Source organism: Artemia franciscana, chromosome 10 (genome assembly GCF_032884065.1).
Source record: "Artemia franciscana chromosome 10, ASM3288406v1, whole genome shotgun sequence".
Taxonomy (NCBI): Eukaryota; Metazoa; Arthropoda; class Branchiopoda; order Anostraca; family Artemiidae; genus Artemia; species Artemia franciscana.
Window position 1 is genome coordinate 4,419,630 of NC_088872.1, and position 25,397 is coordinate 4,445,026.

General features: G+C 34.6%; 1 protein-coding gene across 1 annotated transcript in view; it reads left to right on the top strand.

Moving 5' to 3' along the window:
- LOC136031680 (probable G-protein coupled receptor CG31760) overlaps positions 1 to 25,397 on the top strand; it is a 342,470-nt gene that overhangs the window by 236,300 nt on the left and 80,773 nt on the right. Inside the window, exon 13 of the mRNA XM_065711357.1 lies at positions 3,442 to 3,585. Within this exon, the coding sequence (XP_065567429.1) occupies positions 3,442 to 3,585 (144 nt within the window). The remainder of the gene's footprint in view (positions 1 to 3,441; positions 3,586 to 25,397) is intronic.

Genomic DNA, 25,397 nt, shown 5'->3' on the forward strand with positions numbered 1-25,397 from the left:
TCTTTGCCGGTACTTAGATTTTGACTGTATTTACAGATCAGAAGAAAGTGATCGGAGCCGTTCGTTGAGCCTGCATTTGCGTCTCTGTAGACTCTTGCATCCAGACATGAGCTCCTCCAATCTCTTCTGACGAGTAAGTGGTTGATCTGGGATTTGGTGACCCCGTCGTTATATCTTCAGGTCACAAGGTGGTGCTTCTTATGCTCAAACTGGGTGTCAACCAGGCATAGGTTATTGTATTTGGCTACCTGTAGCAGCCTCTTGTTGTTCGAGCATCTATCTTTGATGGTACGGCGTATGGTCACTCCATGGGCGTTTGCATCTGGCTTACTAGCCGTTGTGTTAGAGTCACCAGCGACAGACATTATGCCGTGTCCTTGAACAGAGTCGAGTATTCTTTGCAGCTCAAAGTAGAATGCATCCTTGGCGTCATCAGGGCTATCTCTGATGGGCGCGTAGACGGACAGTATTGCCATGTTACTAATCTTGCCTTTCAGTCTTAGGGTAGAGGTTCTTACTGACGCTGTTTGCTAAGAGATAACAGATGATGCAGATATTGGGTTCAGGAGCAATCCGACTCCGTGAAGCTGTTCCTATCAGTCAGTTCAGAGTTGTAAAATCTAAATGTTTGTTAATCCGTGAGGTGAATTGATAACGTCAAATGGGAATTTAATGGGAGGGGTAAATTGAAATTTTGAGGATTTTGGACTAGAGGCGGCATTCAGTTCAGCTGCATTTGCCTCAGACGGCCAATTGTGGTGATATCTTGTTAGCAGTAGTAGTTGTTGTAATAGTAGTAGTAATAGTATTAGTAGTCATAGGGATTTAGGTCTAATATTGAATGGATTCTTCAACAAAACACAATTATAGCACTGTATGAAATCAAAAATTATTTACAAACGAAATGTTTGCAAAAAATAAGTACTTGTTATAATAATAGTAAAAAACAACTAATATGTAGGGATATTTTGTATATAGAGCGCAATGAGAAACTAACTATTCCAAACAATTTTATTCATGAGTTATTGAGCTATTAAAATAAATCAGTGCTGCTCTAAGGACATTTTATCATGATGGGTTTGGTCCATTATACACCCAATACAGTTACATAAAAAGGTAAAAGCTAATAACTGTTATAAATGAATTCAGTTATCTTTTATTCAAATTAAATCTAATGTTCTCTTCTAAATTAATTTGATTGTTAAACAATCATGCAGTCAAAGAAGTTGATCAGAATGATCTTATTAGGGCTTCCTAGGAGAGGAACACACTAAATTTACCCACTATTAGTCTACGGGCCATTTGCAACCAACCTGCACAAATCGTGGTCTGTGAATGAATTAACCTCTGTAATACCTCAGGTTGAACTTACTAAATTAAAAATGTCTTTGTCAAGTGTCATTGTCAAAATGTCAAATGTCATTGGGATTTGTTGCTCCCATACTTTTTGTTATGTTTCAGAGCCACTTTTCTTTTCAACCTAGGCTTGATTTTGTTCTTTCTGTTTTACTTTGAATATATACTGATTTATAAAATGTTGCAACAAGTAATGGTGTTCCTAGGAAACTAGAATTAATAAAAAATTCATTCAGAAATAAAATCAATAAACTCACAAAAATTCAATAAAGCTAATAACTATATTTATATAAGAAAAAATGAATAAAAAATAAAGATAAATATACATAAAGAAAAGTATAGGTCCCAAGATGCTCCCCTGAGGAACTCGAGCTTTCATTAGATACTCAATAAAATTAAAATCAAACAGCAAGTGTGACACAGGCCCAGAGGCGCCATTTGGGCTAAATCTTGGGGTGGGCATGGGGTATTTGACAGAACTTGAGACTTTTATTATGAATCTAACCTACTTTCAAAGTTTACAATGATTAATAGCAAACAGTGTAATTACCCCAGGGGTCGTCAGGTAATTACGTTCTTTGGCTAATAGGCGTGCAGTTAGTTCAAATCATTTGAACAGAATGGATTATGTTAGACGTAATGGATAATTATGGCCGGAAAAGGGCCATTTGGGGTGGAAACTTTGGCTCCCTGGAAAATCAGGGGTGGGCATTTGCCCCCCCTGACCCCCCCCCCCCCCCAATTGGCGCCTCTACACAGGCCTGGTTAGTTTTATCCTAAAGTGCTTTAGGACAATATTCGGCATGTTCTCTATACCGTAAGATTTGGTCACGTGTAATTTCAAAAATAGAATCGTACAAAATCCACTCATGCATCTCTGCAGCCTTATAAATAGGACCTTCTCTTGGGAAAGTTTCCCAATTTAATGCAGCAGGCACACTCTGAGAAAAGTCCCAGAATAGGCCCGAGGACCTTATACCTATCTTTATTAATGAAGGAGGTGCCCCGGTATAGATTACTACATTGGGGTTGGAGCGGAGCACGTGCATGATATGTCCAAGGCTATCCATTGCCGGACTTTGATTGGTACTAAAGGGGTAACCCGAGGAGGTTTTCCCCCACCACCCCTTTTATGAGATTTTAATATCAAAATTATGTTTGTCTTATCTTCAAAAATATATAGAATCTTTCCAACTGTTCAGAAACTCACATAAATAAAAACCAAAAATAACGAAGTTCTTTCGTCTTTTTCCCTATTTTAAAGTTTTTTCTGCCATTCTGTCGAATTTACAAAGTGTAACATATCGCCGTTTGAATTAGCACAATCGACCTACTATCGTAGTAGTAGTAGTAGTAGTTGTAGTAGTAGTATTAGTAAAAGAAGAAAAGTAAGAAAAGTAGAAGTGGAAGAAACAATAGTAGCATAAGTAGCAGTAGTTTTAGTAGTAGTAGTAGTTGTAGTTTTAATAGTTTTAGTAGTGGTAGTAGTAGTGGTCGTAGAAGTAGTAGTAGTAGTAAAATCGGAAGCGGAAAAAGTAATAATAGTGGTAGTAGTAATAGTAGCAGAAGTAGTAGTAGTAATAGTAGTAGTAGTAGTAGTAGTAGTAGTAGTAGTAGTATTAGTTAAAGTAGAAGTGGAAGAAATAATAGTAGTAGTAGTAGCAGTAGTTTTAGTAGTAGTAGTAGTAGTAGCAGTAGCAGTGCTAGCAGTAGTTTTAGCAATAGTAGTAGTAGTAGTAGCAGTAGTTTTAGTAGTAGTAGTAGTAGTAGTAGTAGTAGTAGTAGTAGTAGTAGTAGTAGTAGTAGTAGTAGTAGTAGTAGTAGTAGTAGCAGTAATACTACTACTGCTAGTATTTTCTGTACTAGCAGACTAGTATTTGGCACACTAGTATTTTTTGTGTAAACATGTGCGTAATCACAGGTTGACGTTTAGGCATAGAAGTGCTAGGTCTGCATTTGGATGACACTTCATCGCTCAAAGGATCATTTCAAACTGGCCAAAGGAGTTCTATGTAATTAATCTAATTAAATTTGCAATTACTCGTCTAAACGAGCAAAAGGAGTTAAATTTGGATTTTTTTTTAGATATATTTAATTCTTCGAGGCAAGGGAGACGAACACGACCCCCGAGCGAAGGCACACGGTGTCAGTGCGACGTTTTCGCTGCTTGGTGTTAGCGTAGCTAATGATACACCACTTGACATAAGAAAAGAAAACGAAGAATTAAAGGTAAGGTTTGTTTTAAAGAGCTGAAAACAATTAAATGTTTGACAATTTTGATGTGAAGGAAGACTTATTTTTAAAGAAGAGTTAGAGGCAGCACTAAAAGGAATACAAATTAATAAGGCTTCAGGGAATAATAGCGTGGTAAATCATATTTTTTTTTTTTTAAATAAAGCGATTACGGATTTAGAAATGATAAGTTCAAAACTATGGTTTTGAAAAAGTCTCAAGCAATTAAAAAAAAATCATTAAACCTCTGTATAAGAAATGAGAAAAGAAAGATTGCAGCAATTACAGAGGCATAAGCTTGATTTCTAAAGAATCAAACTAATTAGAATTGTGGTAATTACTAGACAAATAAACGCTGTAGACAAAGTTATAAGAGAGGAATGGAGTATTTTCAAGTTAAGGAGAGGATGCTTTGACCAAATTGTCAACCTTGAGTTAATAACTGAGAAGCCTCTGAATCATCAAACTCCCTTAGTCCCCAGTTCTCTACATTTTGAACTGAGATTTAATTCAGCTTATAGAAAAGTTATACTATAAGGTATACTAGATGAACATCCAACACATAAGTGCCGTATATCAGAGCAACATTTGCTTTGATTAAGGTAAGAAGTGAGGTTTGTCGGTGGCTCAGTTTGGAATCAGGAGTTAAGCAGGAGTTTATCTTATCCTTGTTTATACTTGTAAAAAGAAAATACGGGCTATAAAAAAAAAAAAAAAAAAAAAAAAAAAAAAAAAAAAAAAAAAAAAAAAAAAAACAGAGACTGTGGGAGATTGACGGTAAGGTATATCGCTCATAGAGTTAGATTATGAAGAAAATTTGAGTGCATTTGAATAAGCGAATGAATGAATAATTTGAAGTTTTAATACTCCAGTCCCCAAGATTAGAATGAATTGCTAATGTTACGGGATATTTGTAGTAAAGATGGTGGACGTACTGAAAGTGTAAGTAGTAAAATAGACAAGACGCAGGGTGTTTTTTTTTTGCGCAGTTGAACAAAATTACAAAGACTAAAAGATAATTCCGTGAATTAAAATTAGAATATTGGAAGTCAAGGATAAATAAATGTAGATAAATGTAGTTCTCTGAAATTGACAAAGGGATGGTAGATTTTGTCAGAGGGAAATGGTAAGGATATTTTTTTGTACCTTTTTCTTACTGACCGTGCATCAAACAGTAAGGTATATGAAAAATGTAGTTACATGCTGCTTACAAGATATATATATTAAATAAAAATTATATTAAAACAATAATTAAGATGGCTAGGCCAGGTTTTACATATGAGGTCCAAGGATCAAGCTGCTTGACCATCCATCTGGCACCAAAGAAAAAATTGGCCATGTCCAATAGAATGGGACAAGGTTAGGAGGTAGGAAGACCAGTAAAAACAGTAACCATTCACCTGGGACCAAAGAAAAAGTTGGTCATCGCCAATTGAATGGGGCAAGGCTAGGAGGAAAGAAGACCAGTAAAACAAAATTGATTGTTATGAATATGCTGATATCGAAACCAATACTTTCTGAAAATTTCAGCAGTGATTAGTTATTAATATCTAACAGACACGACCGTCCATCTGGGGCCAAAGGAAAAGTTGGCCACTTCCAGATAGAAGGGGGCAAGGTTAGGAGGAAGGGAGCCCAGTAAAACTAAACTGATCGCTGTGAATATGCTGATATCGAAACCAATACTTTCTGAAAATTTCAGCAGTGATTAGTTATTAATATCTAACAGACACGACCATCCATCTTGGGCCAAAGGAAAAGTTGGCCACCTCAAGATAGAATGGGGCAAGGTTAGGAGGAAGGGAGCCCAGTAAAACTAAACTGATCGTTGTGAATATGCTGATATCGAAACCAATACTTTCTGAAAATTCGAGCAGTGATTAGTTATTAATATCTTACAGACTGGGCCATCCATCTGGGGCCAAAGGAAAAGTTGGCCATCTCCAAATAAAATGGGACAAGGTTAGGAGGAAGGAAGACCAGTAAAAATAAATTGAGTTTTGTGAATATGCTGACATCGAAACCGATACTTTTTGAAAATTCGAGCAGTTATTAGTCATCAATATCTTACAGACTGGGCCATCCATCTGGGGCCAAAGGAAAATTTGGCCGTCTCCGAATAAAATGGGACAAGGTTAGGAGGAAGGAAGACCAGTAAAACTAAATTGATTGTTGTGAATATGCTGACATCGAAACCAATACTTTCTGAAAATTTGAGCAGTGATTAGTTATTAATATCTAACAGACGGGACCATTCTGACCAAAGATAAAGTTGGCCATCTTCCAATTGAATAGGACGAGGATAGGAGGAAAGAATACCAGTAAAACTAAATTGATTGTTATGAATATGCTGATATCGGAACCAATACTTTCTGAAAATTTGAGTAGTGATTAGTTATTAATATCTAACAGACACGACCCTCCATCTGGGGCCAAAGGAAAAGTTGGCCATCTCCAAATAGAATGGGGAAAGGTTAGGAGGGAGGAAGGCCAGTAAAACTAAATTGATTGTTGTGAATATGCTGATATCGAAACCAATACGCTCTAAAAATTTGAGGAGTGAGTTTATTATCAGAGAAGGCATTAAACATGTGAATTAAGGAGGTATGAAGTGGAGACCATAGATAAAATTGCCGAGGACCTGGAAGATGCAGCCAGACGGCATAATAGCAAAATATATAATAAATAAATCGAGAGGAATTAGTCAATCCGAACTTGTCGCAGTTAAAGATAGAATCCGTGTTTCAATTAGTTATATGGAAAGTGTGAAAGAGAGATGAGCTGAACATTTTGAGAACGTGTTTTAGTACTAGCAGTAGACTATACTAAAGGGATTAAAAGATAGGAAGGCCTCAAATTTGGATAGTTTGGAAATTAGGTATTTGAAACAGGGTGGTTACGAGGTTAGAGAAATATTACTAAAAATTAGTAATACGATTTTTGGAAAAGGACTAGTGCCTAGCAATTATTGGAAAACTTTAGTTAAATGACTTGATAAGAAAGGTTATTAGAATGAGTGTGGCAATTATAAAGACAAGTAGCAAGCAGTTTAATAAGTATGACCATACTTTTTGGACTTACAAATGCTGTGAAAAAAAGGTTTAAGGGAGTGTTTTTCAGGAAGGGGAGAGGATGCGTTGACCAAATTTCCACGATTGAATTAACAATTGAGAAGTCTTAATCCACAGACGTCTTTATTCCTCAGTCTTATAGATTATGAGCAGGTTTTTGATTCAGTCTATGGAAGAAAAAGGTCTTATCCTACTCTAGAGAATGTCTTATTCTTGCTTGATATACCAGATAAATACATTGAAGTGATGTATTTACATTGATTGAGTGTAAGTAAATACATTGATTGAGTGAAGTGCTATGTACGAGGACAATATTGCTGCGGTTAAAGTATGAAATGAGACTAGTAGCTGAGTTAGTATTAAAACAGGCGTTAAGAAGGGTTGTGTTCTATTCCCGTTTATATGCATCATTTCGATAGACTTTGTCTTAACGAACACAGCAAAGGATATGGAAGACTATGGAATCAAATTGGAGGGTAAAGCTCTACCAGGCTTAGATTATGAAGATGATCGGATGAGGAAAATGAATAAATTTTTGGAATTTTTTTTTTGAGTTCAGGGTTCAAGAATATGTTTGAAAACTGATTTAAGAAGACTAAACCGCTTTGATTAGAATTACCTGAAAGTAAAAAGATGGCGTAGGGAAATTAATCAAGTGGATAGATATACACACAACGGTCAGAAAAAAGAAAAACAACAGAGAATTCTTTTCGTAAGACAGTGGAGTTCTGATATGAATGAATACTGAAAATGAATATAAAAGAAAAAAGATTTACAACAACATATGACCAATAAAACTAAAAAAAAAAATTATAAAAATTCCCAAAATATTTATTTCAGCAAAGTTCAACCAGGACTGATAAATAAAGTAAGGTGAAACAAGGCAATTCATTGAATTGAAAGAAGAATAATTAAATGCACCTTTTTATTGGTAATATTGCCTTTTTGGCAGCTAGCCTTAAAGGTATTTTTGTAACTGGCTCTGTGTTAATGTCTACTAGTTTTTTTTTTTAATATTTTGTTTGATCGTTTTCAATTAAATTTGTGTATTGACCATTTAGTGAATATTCCCTCAAGTCCCTATTTAAGGAATATTATTATTAATTTTAAGTCTGATTTCAATTGCTTCTCGAACTACCTGCCTTATATCATGACTAATAAGAGTTAATTCTTCAAAAATTATTTTGTGGGTAGGATTTTCAAAAACATGGCTGCTTAAAGCAGAACTAAAAAAAAAACTGGGAATATAAGAATTTAGAGCTTTGGTTATATCATCTTTATACTGTTGCAGGTATTTCTCTATATTCTGGTGAGTTCTACATACATAATATTTGCCAGAGTCACATGGTATATGACAAACCCCTCTTTAGCGAGTAACTGTGGTTTTATCTTTACGAGAATTTAAGAAATATATGAGTTTGAAATTATTGGTAAATACTACTTACTGATTATTTTGTGTGCAAACTTTTTTAAGATTCGTAGTGATTTTTGGGATGCATGAAAGGTAAATTATGTTTGAGGGCTTACCGGGATTCTCACATAATAAACTACTATTGATTTTATGGAAGTATCTTTTCAGTCTACGGTTAATAAACAAAGTAAAGTTCCCATTTCCAAAAAGTAAGTCTCTGATAAAATTTAGTTCTGCTGTGATGTGGTAATCAGAACAGATGTTTAGGGTACGATCGACGAGAGAGATTACGACAGCTTCTTCAAATCGTGGGGGGTGGTTTGATTTAAATGTAAATATCTATTGTAATGGGTAGGTTTTCTATAAATAGTAAAAATCAAATAGTAAACTCAATTTTGCTGTTCACTATTTGTCACTAAGTTTTTTTTTTTTTTTTTTTTCAAAACTGGACTTATGTGGATTATTGTCAAAGTGTCAGGTGCACTCTGCCGCCGCGCAAATCCGCCGTGCAAATCCGCACTTCAAAAATCACGAAGTGTGCAACTGAGCTATTGAGTTTTTATCCCGACGATCTTGAGTCTATGATTGTAGACGAATTTTTACATTTGAAACTCTTCTTGGTACAAAATACTGATGAGAGAAAAAATAGCACGGCTCAAACTGATATTATTAAGGTTTTTGTGTCATTTGGATACAGTTGACATCCATCCCAATATTAGCATTGCCTTAAGAATGGTTCTTAGTGTTCTGCCACAAACTGCACAGGAAAAAGATCCTTCTCAGCCCTCTGTCGGGTGAAGAACTACTTGAGATCTTCAATGAGTCAGAACAGATTGACACAATTATCCCTGCTCACTACTGAGGGAAGGCTGACTCAAGGGATGCCGTACTATGATATCATATACACCTCCGAAGGAAAAAAAGCAAGAAAGAAGGCTTTGTCAATATGTTTTGAAGATAAATAGCCGTAACTACAAAACAATGTATAAGGTGTGCCCTCTGATGGCATGAATGAGAAGTGGCAAAACGGCTGGGTCTAGAAGCGTAAAATTTTTAAATCCAGCCCTGATAATTTTGCTCTTACCGGCCTGATTTCATAAGAATACCCAATGCCATAAACTGTAGACGTTGACTAGGTTTTGTTGAATGACCTTCACCAGCCCACCATAGAGACCCCCAGTTGGGGGCACTCAGAAAAGAACGATGAGGCCTCTTTATTTTTGTGGTGGGCCGTAGCTATGGAAAAGCACAATAAAAACAAAGACGTGACTCTGGCTTTTACTTTCTACCGATTTTCGCTATGACCTCAAGTCTTTTAATTGTAGATTACAAAAGCATACATATGGTTTTAAAATTGAAGTAGAGAGCGACGTCCATTCTTAAAATAAAAAGAAATTATCCAATATGTGAGCAGAGCTTTTAACCGCTTAGGGTCCTTCTCCAACCTTCACACTAAACTCGGATTATGCTTTCTATAGCATAAGTTTATTTCCTTAGATATTTTACCTAGGATTCCCCCCCCCTATCTCCCCACTGCCCATGACACCCTTGTCAAACATCCAGTATACATGAAGTTTCAATATGTTCTAGCTTCAATCATTGGTAACAACATATAATGAAATCAATGTATGATCTGTGTTAGAATCAACCAGTGCATAATCTTTTTGACATAATTTGATTATATTTTATGAGGTTATGTCCAAATATGTATTATTTTAAATCAAAGTATATAATATTAAAAAGAAACAAACGATTCAAAATGAATTAATAATATAAAAATAGGATTAGAGCTAAAAATAGAACGGAAACACAAACTAGGCTCTTGCAACCAGTAATGCAACACGAAATAGCCGCTTTTCGCGATAATTGAATTTTAAACTTTGCGCCTTTATTGAAGCAAAGAAGAAAAAACCGCAAGAAACTTGCAAAATTCCATCCGGCATGGCGTCAATTAAAAATATTTTTCTATGATTTTGCATTAAGTTTGTTTAAAGTTCGGGAAAAAACTTTCCATTGACGAGGGTATTTCTGGCAGGATTTAAAACACGATCAGAAATTAAATAAAGTCAATCAATTATTTTTATAAGTGGAAGTAGGCTAAGAAAAATTTTCTAAGCGGAATAAATTTTACACAAAATTTTAAGGGGAATTTAAAGCGAGGATGAAAATGCCAGTGAAAATACAAGTGAAAAATACCTTTTTGGTATTTTAGTGAAAAAACATCAAAATTACCCCCCACTCGATTTTGAAAAATGCATTTTTTGGTATTTTCGGTAAAAAAAAAACAATCGGAAAAAAAGTTCATTTTGTCCCTGTTTTGATTTTAATGTTCAATTTTAATATATAATTTATAACCCTATACCGTAAAGTATTTTGTGTGAAAATGAAATGTCAAGGTGACTAAACCGCATAGAAAAATACCAGTTCTAATCCAGTCATTTCATATTTTTGGGTTATTTTCGTCACGAACGGTAAAGAAACAAACAGTTTTCTGCCAATTTGTGCAATCAATCACCAAAGCTGTGTACTTGACCTCCAGATTGTTAATACAATATCATGTAAAAAAATGTAAGTCACAGTAACATGCGCAGAGTGTTCCAGTCTACCAACTTTTACCTTCTTCAATGATGAATTGGAAAAAAAACTATATTTGCAGTTTTACCAATACTGACAAGGTTGACATGTAATTATATATGACAAAAAAAAATGATTATACGTTTTTAGGCAATGATTATATATGTTTATAGTGTTTTGTGTAAACAAAAGGACAGACTTGATTACTGATGATTAATTCACAAATGCTAGAGGGGCTTTTACGTATTGATTTAACTGTGAATATTTTTTGACTAAAAATGTTATCTTGGTCAAAATTTGCGTGATATGGCGAAAAAAAGTATTATAACCGATAATTTTTATTATTGACGGAAGATGTCACGTATAAAAACTAGCTGCTTTGCCAATACTAATAACTTTATGCTTGTACTTGATTGAAGTACCAGGGGACGAAGCTTCGCTCGGGGAGGAATTTTACACACTAAAATATTGTCCGGCGTATCCTCCCTCCCCCTGAATATTCTCCCTGTAGAAATACGAATATATAGATTTCAGTCAACACACAAACAACTTATTTTTATATAGATAGATGTCCCGGTGGCCCGGTCGTCATTTGTGTCCCGGTGTCCCGGTCTGTAATTTCGTCAGTCGACAAACATGACGTGAGTCGACAAAAAACTTCATGACGGCATAATGCTCAATCCTTATAATGACGTCAGTCGACAAACACGCATGACGTCAGTCAACACACAACACAAACAACTTATCAAACAGTTCGTGGTAACGAACTGTAGTAAGGAGCGACCCGGCTCAATAGTAACCAAAACTCTAAAAAATGGAATTTTGATACCAATAGCTACATCAAAAGAATCGCATTTTAATGCTGGTTTTAAATATATAAGTTTCATCAAGTTTAGTTGTACCCATCAAAAGTTACGAGCCTGAGAAAATTTGCGTTATTTTAGAAAATAGGGGGAAACGCCCCCTAAAAGTCATAGAATCTTAACGAAAATCACACCATCAGATTCACCGTATCAGAGAACCCTACTGTAGAAGTTTCGAGCTCCTATCTACAAAAATGTGGAATTTTGCATTTTTTGCCAGAAGGCAGATCACGGATGCGTGTTTATTTGTTTTTTTGTTTTTTTGTTGTTTTTTTTGTTTTTTTTTCCCAGGGGTGATCGTATCGACCCAGTTGTCCTAGAATGTTGCAAGAGGGCTCATTCTAACGGAAATGAAAAGTTCTAGTGCCCTTTTTAAGTGACCAAAAACATTGGAGGGCACCTAGGCCCCCTCCCACGCTAATTATTTTCCCAAAGTAAACGGATCAAAATTCTGAGATAGCCATTTTATTCAACGTAGTCGAAAAACCTTATAACTATGTCTTTGGGGACGACTTACTCCCCCACAGTCCCCGTGGGAGGGGCAACAAGTTACAAACTTTGACCTGTGCTTACATATAGTAATGGTTATTGGGAAGTATACAGGCGTTTTCAGGAGGATTTTTTTGGTTTGGGGGAGGGGTTGAGAAGAGGGGGATATGCTGGGGGAACTTTCCTTCGAGAATTTTTAATGGGAGAAGAAAATTTCCATGAAGGGAGAGCAGGATTTACTAGCATTATTTAAAAAAAAAAACAATTAAAAAATAAAAGTGAAAAAGCTTTTTCAGCTGGAAGTAAGGAAAAGCAATAAAACTTAAAACAAACAGAAATTATTACCCATATGAGGGGCTCACCTCCTTCTAATACCTCGCTCTTTACGCTAAAGTATTTTCAGTAATTTCAACTACTTATTCTACGGCTTTTGTGATTCAGGGGGTCATTCTTAATGAATCGGGATAAAATTTAAGCTTTAGTGTAAAGAGCGAGGTACTGACGATGGGGCGAATCCCCTCATATATGTAATGAAAACATGAGAATACAAAAGTTCTTTACGTAAGCTAATTTATAAGTTACGTAAATCTTTTACCAATAAAAAGATTCGTAAAAAATTTAAAGTTCTAGTTGCCTTTTTAATTAACCAAAAAATCGGGGGGCAACTAGGCTTCGTCCCCCGCTCTTTTTTTCTCAAAATCATTCGATCAAAATTATGAGAAAGCCATTGAGCCAAAAAAAAAAAAAATATGCAAATTTCGTTTTGATTATTCCTCTGCGGAGAGCCAAAATCAAAACATGCATTGATTCAAAAACGTTCAGAAATTAAATAAAAAAAACAAGTTTTTTTAACTGAAAGTAAGGAGCGACATTAAAACTTAAAACGCACAGAAATTACTTCGTATATGAAAGAGGCTGCTTCCTCATCAACACCCCACTCTTTACGCTAAAGTTTTTTACTGTTTTAAAAAGAAGAGTTGAGAGAAAGAGTCAAACTTTAGTGTAAAGAGCGGGGCGTTGATGAGGAAGCAGCCTCTTTCATATACGAAGTAATTTCTGTGCGTTTTAAGTTTTAATGTCGCTCCTTACTTTCAGTTAAAAAAACTTTTTTTTTTTATTTAATCTATATATATAAGAATAAGTTGTCTGTGTGTGTGTGTGTGTGTGTGTTTGTCGAGTGACGTCATGTTTGTGTGTCGAATGACGTCATGTTTTCGACTGACGAAATTACAGACCGGGACATCAGGACACAAATGACGACCGGGATACTGGCAAATAGGGAATATAAATGACGACCGGGACACTCAAAGAGAAAGCGACCGGGACACAAGGAATGTTCGATTAGCAATCACCATCAACAAAGCACCGGGACACGAATGACGACCGGGACACAGGGAGTATAAATGACGACCAGGACATAAGTAAAAAAAAACTAAAAAAACTAAAAAAAGGTAAAAACTACAAAAAACTTAAAAGAAAAAAAAGAAAAACTAATAAAAAAAACTAAAAAGCTAAAAAACTAGAAAAAATAAAAAAGAAAAAAAGAAAAAAAGGAAAAAATGAAAAATAAAGGAGAAAAACAAAACTAAAAAAATTAAAAATAAAAAAATATAAAAAAAAAAGGGAAAAAAACTAAAAAAAAACTAAAAAAAAGTAAAAACCAAAAAAACTAAAAAGAAAAAAGGGGAAAAATACAAAAATTTATTTCATCATATACCATTTCAAAAACGAATGTATATACAGACCGGGACACCGGGATACAAATGACGACCGGGACACAGGGAATATAAATGACGACCGGGACATAGGGACACAACTACAACGGGGACGCCGGGGGGCACAGGGGGATATATAAATGACAACGGGGACACAGGGAATTTTCGATTAGCAATCACCATCAACAAAGCTCAAGGGCAATCATTAGAATCATGAGGTATAACTAAAAAAACTAAAAAAAGGTAAAAAACTAAAAACTAAAAAAATAGACCAATTCAGAAACGAATGTATATACAGACCGGGACACCAGGACACAAATGACGACCGGGACACAGGGACACAAGGAATATAAATGACGCCCGGGACACTCAAAGAAAAATCACAGACTGGGACACCGGGGCAAAAAATGACGACCGGGACACAGGGAATATAAATGACGACCGAATCACAGGGACACAACTACAACGGGGACGCCGGGGGGCACAGGGGGATGTATAAATGACGACGGCGACACAGGGAATGGTTGATTAGCAATCACCATCAACAAAGCTCAAGGGCAATCATTAGAATCATGAGGTATAGATCTGAATACGGATTGTTTTCCCATGGACCATTATATGTTGCATGTTCAAGAGTCGGTAAACCTGACAATCTATTTATATGCACAGACAATGGGACAGCGAAAAATGTTGTATATTCGCAAGTTTTACGTAGTTAAAAACATATATATATACTAGCTGTTGGGGTGGCGCTTCGCGCCACCCCAACACCTAGTTGGTGGGGGCGCTTCGCGCCCCCCCCAAGCCCCCCCGCGCGCGTAAGTCGTTACGCGCCATAATAGTTACGCGCCATTGTAGTTGTGTCCCTATGTTATATAAACTTGCGAATATACAACATTCTTTGCTGTCCCATTGTCTTTGCATATAAATAGATTGTCAGGTTATCCCCCTGTTTCCCCCGGTGTCCCCGTTGTAGTTGTGTCCCTGTGTCCCGGTCGTCATTTATATTCCCTGTGTCCCGGGTCCCGGTCATCATTTGTATCCCGGTGTCCCGGTCTGTATATACATTCGTTTTTTAGTTTTGTTTTTCTCCTTTATTTTTTTCCTTTTTTTTCTTTTTTAGCTTATTTAGATTTTTAGATTTTTTAGTTTTTTTTTATTAGTTTTTAGTTTTTATTTCTTTTTAGTTTTTTTGTCCCGGTCGTCATTTATATCCCCCTGTTTCCCCCGGTGTCCCCGTTGTAGTTGTGTCCCTGTGTCCCGGTCGTTATTTATTTTTTAGTTTTTTACCTTTTTTTAGTTTTTTTAGTTTTTTAGCTTTTTTATTTTTTTTATTAGTTTTTAGTTTTTTTGTAGTTTTTGCCTTTTTTTTAGTTTTTTTAGTTTTTTAGCTTTTTTATTAGTTTTTAGTTTTTTTTGTAGTTTTTGCCTTTTTTTAGTTTTTTTAGTTTTTTAGCTTTTTTATTTTTTTTTATTAGTTTTTAGTTTTTTTTGTAGTTTTTGCCTTTTTTTAGTTTTTTCAGTTTTGACGTCACCTGATCCAGTTTTTTCAGGTGACGTCACCTGATCCACGATCCACAGATCCACAGACAACTTATTTTTATATATATAGATAGTTTTTTTTTTTTTTACTTATGTCCTGGTCGTCATTTATACTCCCTGTGTGTCATTTATACTCCCTGTGTCCCGGTGCTTTGTTGATTGCTAATCGAACATTCCTTTTGTCCTGGTCGCTTTCTCTTTGAGTGTCGTCATTTATTAGTTTTTTCCTTTTTTTTTTTTAGTTTTTTATTGGTTTTTACCTTTATTTTAGCTTATTTTCAGTTTTTTCCTTTTTTTTAGTTTTTTTTTTATTTTTTATTTTTTTTATTTTTTTACCTTTTTTTAGTTTTTTTAGTTTTTTTAGTTTTTTAGCTTTTTTACTTTTTTTATTAGTTTTTAGTTTTTTTTTGTAGTTTTTGCCTTTTTTTAGTTTTTTCAGTTTTTTTTTTAGTTTTTTATTGGTTTTTACCTTTATAGTTTTTTTAGTTTTTTAGCTTTTTTATTTTTTTTATTAGTTTTTAGTTTTTTTTTGTAGTTTTTGCCTTTTTTTAGTTTTTTCAGTTTTGACGTCACCTAATCCAGTTTTTTCAGGTGACGTCACTTGACACATCCATCCACACATCCATCCACACATCCACAGACAGACAACTTATTTTTATATATATAGATATATATATATATATATATATATATATATATATATATATATATATATATATATATATATATATATATATATATATATATATATATATATATATATATATATTCACAGGTGGGACATAGGTGGGACACACAACTACAATGGCGCGTAACTAATATGGTGCTTAACGACTTACGTTCGCGGGGGGGCTTGGGGGTCGCGAAGCGCCCCCACCAACTAGGTGTTGGGGTGGCGCGAAGCGTCACCTAGCTCTTATAAGAGCTAGCTCTTATAAGATATATATATATATATATATATATATATATATATATATATATATATATATATATATATATATATATATATATATATATATATATATATATATAGGTATATACTGATATTCTTTGCTGAAATTCTTTATAATTTTGGATTTATTAAAGTAAAAAAGGTAAAATATTTTAAATTCATTTGGTCTTCATTGAAGGGCAAATATATACGTTAATTCATAAGTTACATATTATTCATTACAAATAAAAACGTTCGTAAATAACATTAAAATTTACTGGCCTTTTAAGTTAACAAAATTGGAGGGCAACTAGGCCTGCTCCTCCACCCCTTTTTTCTCAAAATTGTCCGATCAGAACTTTGAGAAAGCCATTTAGCCAAAAACAGTAAAATTAATATTCAAATTTCGTTTTAATTATTCATGCACGGTGATCTCAAATCAACATCGGCATTAATTCAAAAATGTTCAGAAATTTTAGGTCTTTACGCTAAAGTTTGAGTCTTTCTCACAACTGTACTATTTAAAACAATAAAAACATTTAGCGTAAAGAGCAGGGTGTTGAGGAGAGGACAGCCCCTTTCATATACGGAACAATTTCTGTTTGTTTTAAGTTTTAATACCGCTCCTTACTTTCAGTTAAATAACTTTCTTTTTATTTAATAAATCACTAAAGCCACCTGTTCTACTGACTTGTACTATAAAGCTCTTTCCACTTCTTTGTGAGCTGCCCAACCTTACTTATTTTGTTCTAAACTCTAAGATAATAGTACTGTAAGATTCTGGCTCTTTTTTTGCACCAGCTTAAAAGTTAATATTGAGCTGCAGGTTCTCAATCTCCGAAGGATGTCTTGTAATTAGACTAGAGCTTCTAATCTCTCGCTCTCTACATGAGGCTTCTTCCAGTTCATGACGATTGTCATCATATTTACATTCAACAATTTGCTTTACATCAATTTCCCCCCAAAACTTGAGACCATTGGTTGCACAAAGGTGAAGGAGGTGACTAAAGCATGAAGACCTTTCAATCCCCCCAAGGGTTCAAGCTTTAACAATAGCGTAAACGCTTTTCTTAATTAAACGAAAGAAAACAAAAACAGGTAAAAAAAAATAGAAACACAAAAAAACAGGCTAAAAAAACAGAACAGAAACAGGTCCGACAAAAACAGATGTCCTGTTTCTGTTTTCTGTTCTCTAATTTTTTTTTTGGAAAACAGAAACAGAAACAGTGCCGATGCCTATTCGATACTAGGTACCCTTGAAAAAAAAGAATTAAGAAAACCTTGTATTTCTAGCCTTCTTTCTGTAGAAAATAGCAAATTTTGGGTTTTTGCAATAGGAAGGCGGAAACTCTCGTTTTAGAGTTCTTGGAGAAGTTGAATTCAATGTTGAATTTAATCAGCATTAGTATCCAGCTACTTTTCTGGGTGGGGGGTCATTTATGTTTCACCGTGTTTTAAGTAAACAAATAGGCATAGTTGGCCACTAATGGTTAAGTCAAAGGCCTTAATGTTTTTTTGTTACGTAAAAATTTTACCTTGATATTTGCGTGAATCAACATATTTTCTGGAATGAAAATTTCATCATCACACAATAGCAAAGTAATATTATGAGTAAAGATATTGTTAGTGAAAAACAAGGTCACGAAAATTCGGTATTATTTTGATCAGTTATTTTTATTGCTCTCTTTTATGAAATAGCAATAACAGAGCAAAAAAAGCATAAAAGGGAGACTGAAATAAAGTAAAGAAGAAAACAGAAGGGGTCATATTTCTTAATTTTAGTTATCGATTTTTATTAATGCTTTTGTTGCTCTCCACTAACAAATAACAAGGGTTGAGCATAAAAAATGTAGAATTTTGTATTTTTGCAAGAAGAAAGATCAAAGATTTTTTTCCATGGGTTATCGTACCGAACCAATGGTCTTGGAAGATCCAGAGAGGGCTCATTTGAGCAGAAATTAAAGTTTTAGTGCCTTTTTTAAGTGACCAAATAGATTCTAGGGCAACTGCCACCCCTCCCACGCCCTTTCCCCCAAGTCATTCGATCAAAGTTTTGAGACAGGCATTTTGCTCAGCATAGTTGAAAGGTCCAATAACTATACTTTTAAGGATAACATGACGGCTAGATCCCCTGGGGAAAGGGCTGCAAGCCATGAAATTTGCCCATTATTTGCTATAGTATTGGTTACTGTGAAGTATACAGACATATTTCTGGCGACACCTCCTGCAGGGAGGATTTCCCACATTGAGAATTTTCCAAATGGAGGGAAGTTTTCGGGAGTGAACTTTCCAGGGGATAGTTTACACGTCGGAATTTACTGGTATTCCTATACAAAATTCTTTTTATTCGTCTTACTTTCTCTTTGACAACTCACTTTTGCATTTGAAATTTTCAGCGGGGTTGGAATTATTATTGTTATTTTCCCGGAAGTAGGTGAGGTTCCTTGGACGAAATTTTTTGGGGGATATTAATAACGGAGAGGGTATTTCAGGTAAGACTTGAAAAACGATAAGAAATTAAATAAACAACAAGTCTTTTTTTCCGATGAAAGCAGGCTAAGGAGAAACCTAACAACTTTTTTATTTCACATCCAATAATTGTAAAACAATAACGGATTGATATCAATACAGATCAATCCTTTTTTGTTTTACGGTTATTGGAGGGGAATTGAAAAAGTTGTAAGGGTTTTTTCTGCTCTTCTGAAAATTTACGATTATGGAGATACGATCTTTTGATACCAGACTGATGATTTCTGTTTCAATACTTTAAGAAAGACTCCTGAAACACAAGGACCATCTAGTTGGAATAAAACGCTTCTTTAAATTACTAAAAAACCTTTAGCGGTAAGAGCAAGGTATTGAGGAGGTGGCAGCCCCCTCGTATAGAAATAATTTCTGTTCGTTCTAAGTTTTAATGTTGCTCTTTATATTCAGTTTAAAAAACTTGTTTATTTTTTCTATTTAATCTTTAACAGGGAATTTATGTATAATAGCGACCCCACTCAAGAAGTGAACTTCGATTAACCCTAATTTAATATAACTAAATAGGTTAAAAAATACAATACTTTTGCAATAAAATTATGGAAATTACAACAAATAAATATGGAAAACGGGCTGCTCAGAGCGTGTTATATTAAATACCTAACTTAAATATCTAACCTAACCAAAATAAACAATCTATATATTAAATATTTAATTAAAATACACCTATATAGTGGTTTATCTCACTGTGTGGTTTATCTCTTCGTATGCAGACATACAAACCGATTTTACGGATACAGATCAGATCAAACTTCTTGAGTGGGGTCGCTATGTTCAAACTTCTTGAGTGGGGTCACTATGTTGCATAAGCACCTTTAAGAGGAGCCACAATTTCGCTTTTGAGAGAAGAAACTTTGCTTGTGAATCCAGATGGAATCCTCAATGCACGGCGGTAGTGTACTACGCGTGGGATAACGTTTATAAAGCATAACCGAAAAGACTTGTCGTGGCTGAGATGTGCCACTCGCGGAATAAGTTCCACTCCAAAACTGACACCAAGCTTTGGTAAATGAACCCTTTACCAAAGGGTTTGAGCCCTTTTCAGGAAAAAATTCCGTTTTTGGGAAGCAATTTAGAACTTTTGTAGGATAGGTCAATTTTAGCAGTAAAACTACAACTTTGGCTAGGGTTTCAGCAGGAAAGGCCTCGGTGCATCCCACTCATTCTGCATAGCAACTGGTAGGCTTGTTGCTAAATGAACGGACAGGTTTTTTTGTTTGACATATTCTTCATGCTGGGGTGTGCAGCTTCATAATACAGGCGTTACAAATAGCTGAAAGCCTGTCAGTCAACTTCAGAGTTAGAAACAGTCGAATAATGCTGCATTTTATTGGTTAAAGTTAAGGTGTAGCCCTATTTGTTATTCTAATAAACTGGTTTTCAAATATTTTGTATATGAATTTGGCTTGTCAGTTAATTGACTGATTATCCATTACATTTTTAAGCTTTTATAGGAGTTCGGGACAGTCATTCTAAATAAGCGAACTCAAGAATAATTTTTGTCTTTTATCTTAGAAGTAACTTGCCTTTGATGTTTTTTTTCTTTTTCTTTAACTATTTTCATCTATATACTTAAGTACACGTGAATTCACAAAAATTTAGGAATAGCAAAATGATTTTTTTTAAAAGCTTAAGTGGCCAAGTTTGTAGTTTTTCAAAGGACAGACTGAAAAAGGGCAGTTCTCAATGAGCATATTTCCACCGCCCCAAAAATGGTTTCTCAAAATGTAGGGTCGGGAGAGGGGAGAAAGTCTAGGAGTCGAGCAGATCACCCCCAGGCCCCCTTCCCAATTAAAGTCGCTCTATATAGATATTTTTCTTACACTTTTCTTTATAATTTTTAAGCATTAAGAGAATGTTTAAAGTAAAACAAATCATGCAAACATGTGGTTAAGAATATTTAGTGCCTAATGCTTGCTCGTGCTTGTATCCATCTATAATTTTAAATAAATTTTAAGAGTATTCAAAAATAATTTTCGGATTTTAGGAGGGTTTTCTGAATACTTTTTACCTCCTTCAGTTCTGAAGATTCAATAAATCTTTACTTGAAGACAAATTTTAATATGCTTCACGCATACCTTACAAATTTCCAAATCAAAGAGGTGGTAACACTTAGAAACAGAGACTACATAAATAATTTTTTAGACCTAGCTGCCTTTCCATCTACAAATAAAACGAAATAGAAATATAGAAAAACGGATATAATATCTACAAATAAATTAGACGGTGAAAAATAATAAAAAAGTTTTTCCCCCTTATAATAATAAAAGTTTGAATATTTCGGCTTCACGTTTAAAAGCCTTTATCAGCAGAAGAAAAAATTAAACAAAACATATAAATGAAAAAAAGCATAAGCGATAAGGAACTCATATTTAATGTAGGCGCTGTAAGTTATGCCCTGGTGACATATATGGTTTTAATTAAGAGATGCTCGTATAAACTTCAGAGAGGGTTCATTTGATTGGAAATTGAAAGTTCTTCTTCACTTTTAAGAGTTTAAAGAAATCGTAGTGCAACTAGCCCCCTCCCCCTCGCCCTTTTCACCCAAACCCATCTGATTAGAATTTTGAGATAGCCATTTTGTTAAACGTAGTTCAAACATCAGATAAAAAAAAAAACTCCGCGGTCGACATAAACCCCAAGGTCAACAAAAAGCCCCAGAGCCCGAGGGCAAGTGTTTTAAGTTGTGGCCCAGGGGCATATAAGGTTTTTATGTAAGTGTTGATCGTATAAACTTCAGATGTGGCTAATATGATTGGAAACTGAAAGTTCTAGTTACTTTTTTATGAGTCAAAAGTGATTAGAGAGTATTCCCCCCCTCCTCATACACACACACACACCCTCTTTTCCTCAAATATATCCGATGAAAATTTGAGATAGCCCGTTTGTTTGAATAGTCCAGTATGATGATGTTCACCATGCATTAGCAACAAAACAATAAAAGTGGTACAAAATAGGTTTTATATCGGGTATATAACAATCCAGCAAAACATCAGTAGAGACACGGTTGGTTGTTGGTTCGATAATGACATCTAGCAAAACTAAAAAGTTTATTTATTTTAAAAGTAATTACATGTGCCCTATGATGAAATTACTTGATGAAATTACTATGATGATCTCCTTTTTCATTCCTTTTACTTCCTTGAACATACAACAGAGGGCAATTAATCAGGTTTTAAAAAGGAGTTGTTACTTAGCTCCTTTTCTGATTTAAGGTTAATGAATAGTATAATTGGCTTAGGACGAAATGTCATACATTTAAGCTCATAAATTTAAAGCACCCTTGTCACCACATAATTGTAGTAAATAATTTCTCTTGTTCTCTGTGATGCAAAACTTCCTAGAAAATCAATTGGATAACAGATATTCCTAGGAAGCCTGGGAGTCCTGCCATAAAAATCCTATATTTTCCTGAATTCATGGGCATTTCTTATCCGAATTTTTTTTTTTTTTTTATCGTTACTAATAATTCCAGTAACAGTAATTTTGTGGCTGACTAGTTTAACTTTTCTGAAAGTCTAAGATGTTTTTAGCTATTAAATAAATAAAGAATTTCAGCTAAAACTAAGGAGCAACATTAAAAGTTAAAACAAACAGAACTTATTATATATACGGGGGGGGGTCACCCTACCCTGCTCTATACGCTAAAGCTCAAAAACAAAAGACAAGCCGAGGCAAAAGTTACAGGTCCAATAAGAAACATAATTATACAAAGGCACTACTTCTAATTTAAGGTCCATTTGGACGCCATGTCATCAAGAAAAGGCTCAAATTGTCTGCGTAGAAGACAAGCGACAGTGAGAATCCTTGTATGGAAGCCTGCCGCGTGTCCGGTCCCGGGACCCGGCGGCGAAGCTGTCGGGCTCTTGGCACGATATATATATATATATATATATATATATATATATATATATATATATATATATATATATATATATATATATATATATATATATATATATCTATATATGTAAAAATAAGTTGTCTGTCTGTGTGTCTGTCTGTGGATCAGGTGACGTCATGTTTCTGTGTCCACTGACGTCATGAAATTAGTTGTCGTCATTTTTACTTTGACGGTGACGTCATTCAAGATATTTAAGACATATGTTCACGTAGAAATCTATTAATGTTTAAGTTTACAATGACCGATGACTAAGTTTACAATATATATCTATATATATAAAAATAAGTTGTCTGTCTGTGGATCTGTGGATCAGGTGACGTCATGTTTCTGTGTCGGCTGACGTCATGAAATTAGTTGTCAGGTGACGTCATGTTTCTGTGTCGGCTGACGTCATGAAATTAGTTGTCGTCATTTTTGCTTTGACGGTGACGTCATTCAAGTTATATAAGACATATGTTCACGTAGAAACCTATTAATGCTTAAGTTTACAATGACTGATAAAGATGCTCAAAGAGTCTATGCCAAAAAACTTGCTGCTGATAATTCCTCGGCACGCTTTCTTTTCTGACTTTCTCTATCAGCAGCAAGTTTTTTGGCATAGACTCTTTGAGCATCTTCATCAGTCATTGTAAACTTAAACATTAATAGATTTCTACGTGAACATATGTCTTATATAACTTGAATGACGTCACCGTCAAAGCAAAAATGACGGCAACTAATTTCATGACTTAATTTCAGAACTTAATTTCTGTGTTGACTGACGTCATGAAATTAGTTGTCGTCATTTTTGTTATGACGATGCTTAGTATATTGTAAAACACATTAATTTGGTTAAGAATATACCATTTAAAACACCAAAATGAACATGCTGGAGTAGTCACTCGGTGAGAGAGGGTGTCAGAACGGAGAATGAAGGTCCCAGGTTCAAATCCTGGTTAGGCTAAAAAAGGTAAAAATCTAAAAACTAAAAAAAAAACTGAAAAAACTAAAAAAGGCAAAAACTACAAAAAAAACTAAAAACTAATAAAAAAAATTAAGAATAAAAATAAAAAAAAATAAAAAAGATAAAAACTAAAAAAAAAGTAAAAAGAAAAAACGAAAAAAAACTAAAAAAGCTAAAAAAAAGGAAAAAACCAATAAAAAACTGAAAAGAAAAAAAGGAATAAAACAAAAAAAAATTTCATCTAAAAAACTAAAAAAAAACTAAAAAAGGTAAAAACTAAAAGAACTAAAAAGAAAAAAAAACTAAAAAAAGGAAAAAAACTGAAAAATAAAGGAGAAAAAGAAAACTAAAAAAATATAAATAAAAATAAAAAAACTAAAAAGATAAAAACTTCAAAAAAAAACTAAAAAGAAAAAAGAAAAAAACTAAAAAACCTAAAAAAAGGTCAAAACCAATAAAAAAAACTAAAAGGAAAAAAAGGGAAAAATTAAAAATTAATTTTATCATATACCAATTCAAAAACGAATGTATACCGGGATGACGACCGGGACACAGGGAATATAAATGACACAACTACAACGGGGACGCCGGGGGGCACAGGGGGATATAAATGACGATCGGGACACCGGGACACAAGGAATATAAATGACGCCCGGGACACTCAAAGAGAAATCAGAGACTGGGACACCGGGACACAAATGACGACCGGGACACAGGGAATATAAATGACGACCGGGACACAGGGACATAACTACAAAGGGGACGCCGGGGTGCACAGGGGGATATATAAATGACGATGGCGACTCAGGGAATGGTCGATTAGCAATCACCATCAACAAAGCTCAAGGGCAATCATTAGAATCATGAGGTATAGATCTGAATACGGATTGTTTTCCCATTGACCATTATATGTTGCATGTTCAAGAGTCGGTAAACCTGACAATCTATTTATATGCACAGACAATGGGACAGCAAAGAATGTTGTATATTCGCAAGTTTTACGTAGTTAAAAACATATATATATATATATATATATATATATATATATATATATATATATATATATATATATATATATATATATATATATATATATATATATATATATATATATCTATATTCACAGGTGGGACATAGGGACACAACTACAATGGCGCGTAACGACTTACGCGCGCGGGGGGAGGCTTGGGGGGGGGGGGCGCGAAGCGCCCCCACCAACTAGGTGTTGGGGTGGCGCGAAGCGCCACCCCAACAGCTAGTAGATATATAAAAATAAGTTGTCTGTCTGTGTGTCTGTCTGTGGATCAGGTGACGTCATGTTTCTGTGTCCACTGACGTCATGAAATTAGTTGTCGTCATTTTTGCTTTGACGGTGACGTCATTCAAGATATTTAAGACATATGTTCACGTAGAAATCTATTAATGTTTAAGTTTACAATGACTGATGAACTTACCATGGCAAAAGCCGATGAAGATGCTCAAAGAGTCTATGCCAAAAAACTTGCTGCTGATAGAGAAAGTCAGAAAAGAAAGCGTGCCGAGGAATCAAAAGAACAGCAAGGAAACAGGCTTGAGGGTAAAGAACGCAAAACCGCGCAGTTAGATGAAGATCCACCTGGACAGCGAGAGTCAAAACATATCAAAACTGAAAATGATAGCGATGATGATTGGGTTTGGGATTTTGACTTGGATAAGGTCATCAATGCCTACCAGATTTTAGTTAAAAAAACAAAGGTTCGGCGATATGTATTTCATAGTGAAGCTGAAAAATAAAGAAGAAAAAGAAAACTGAAAAAAGAAAAAATGTAAAAAACTAAAAAATACT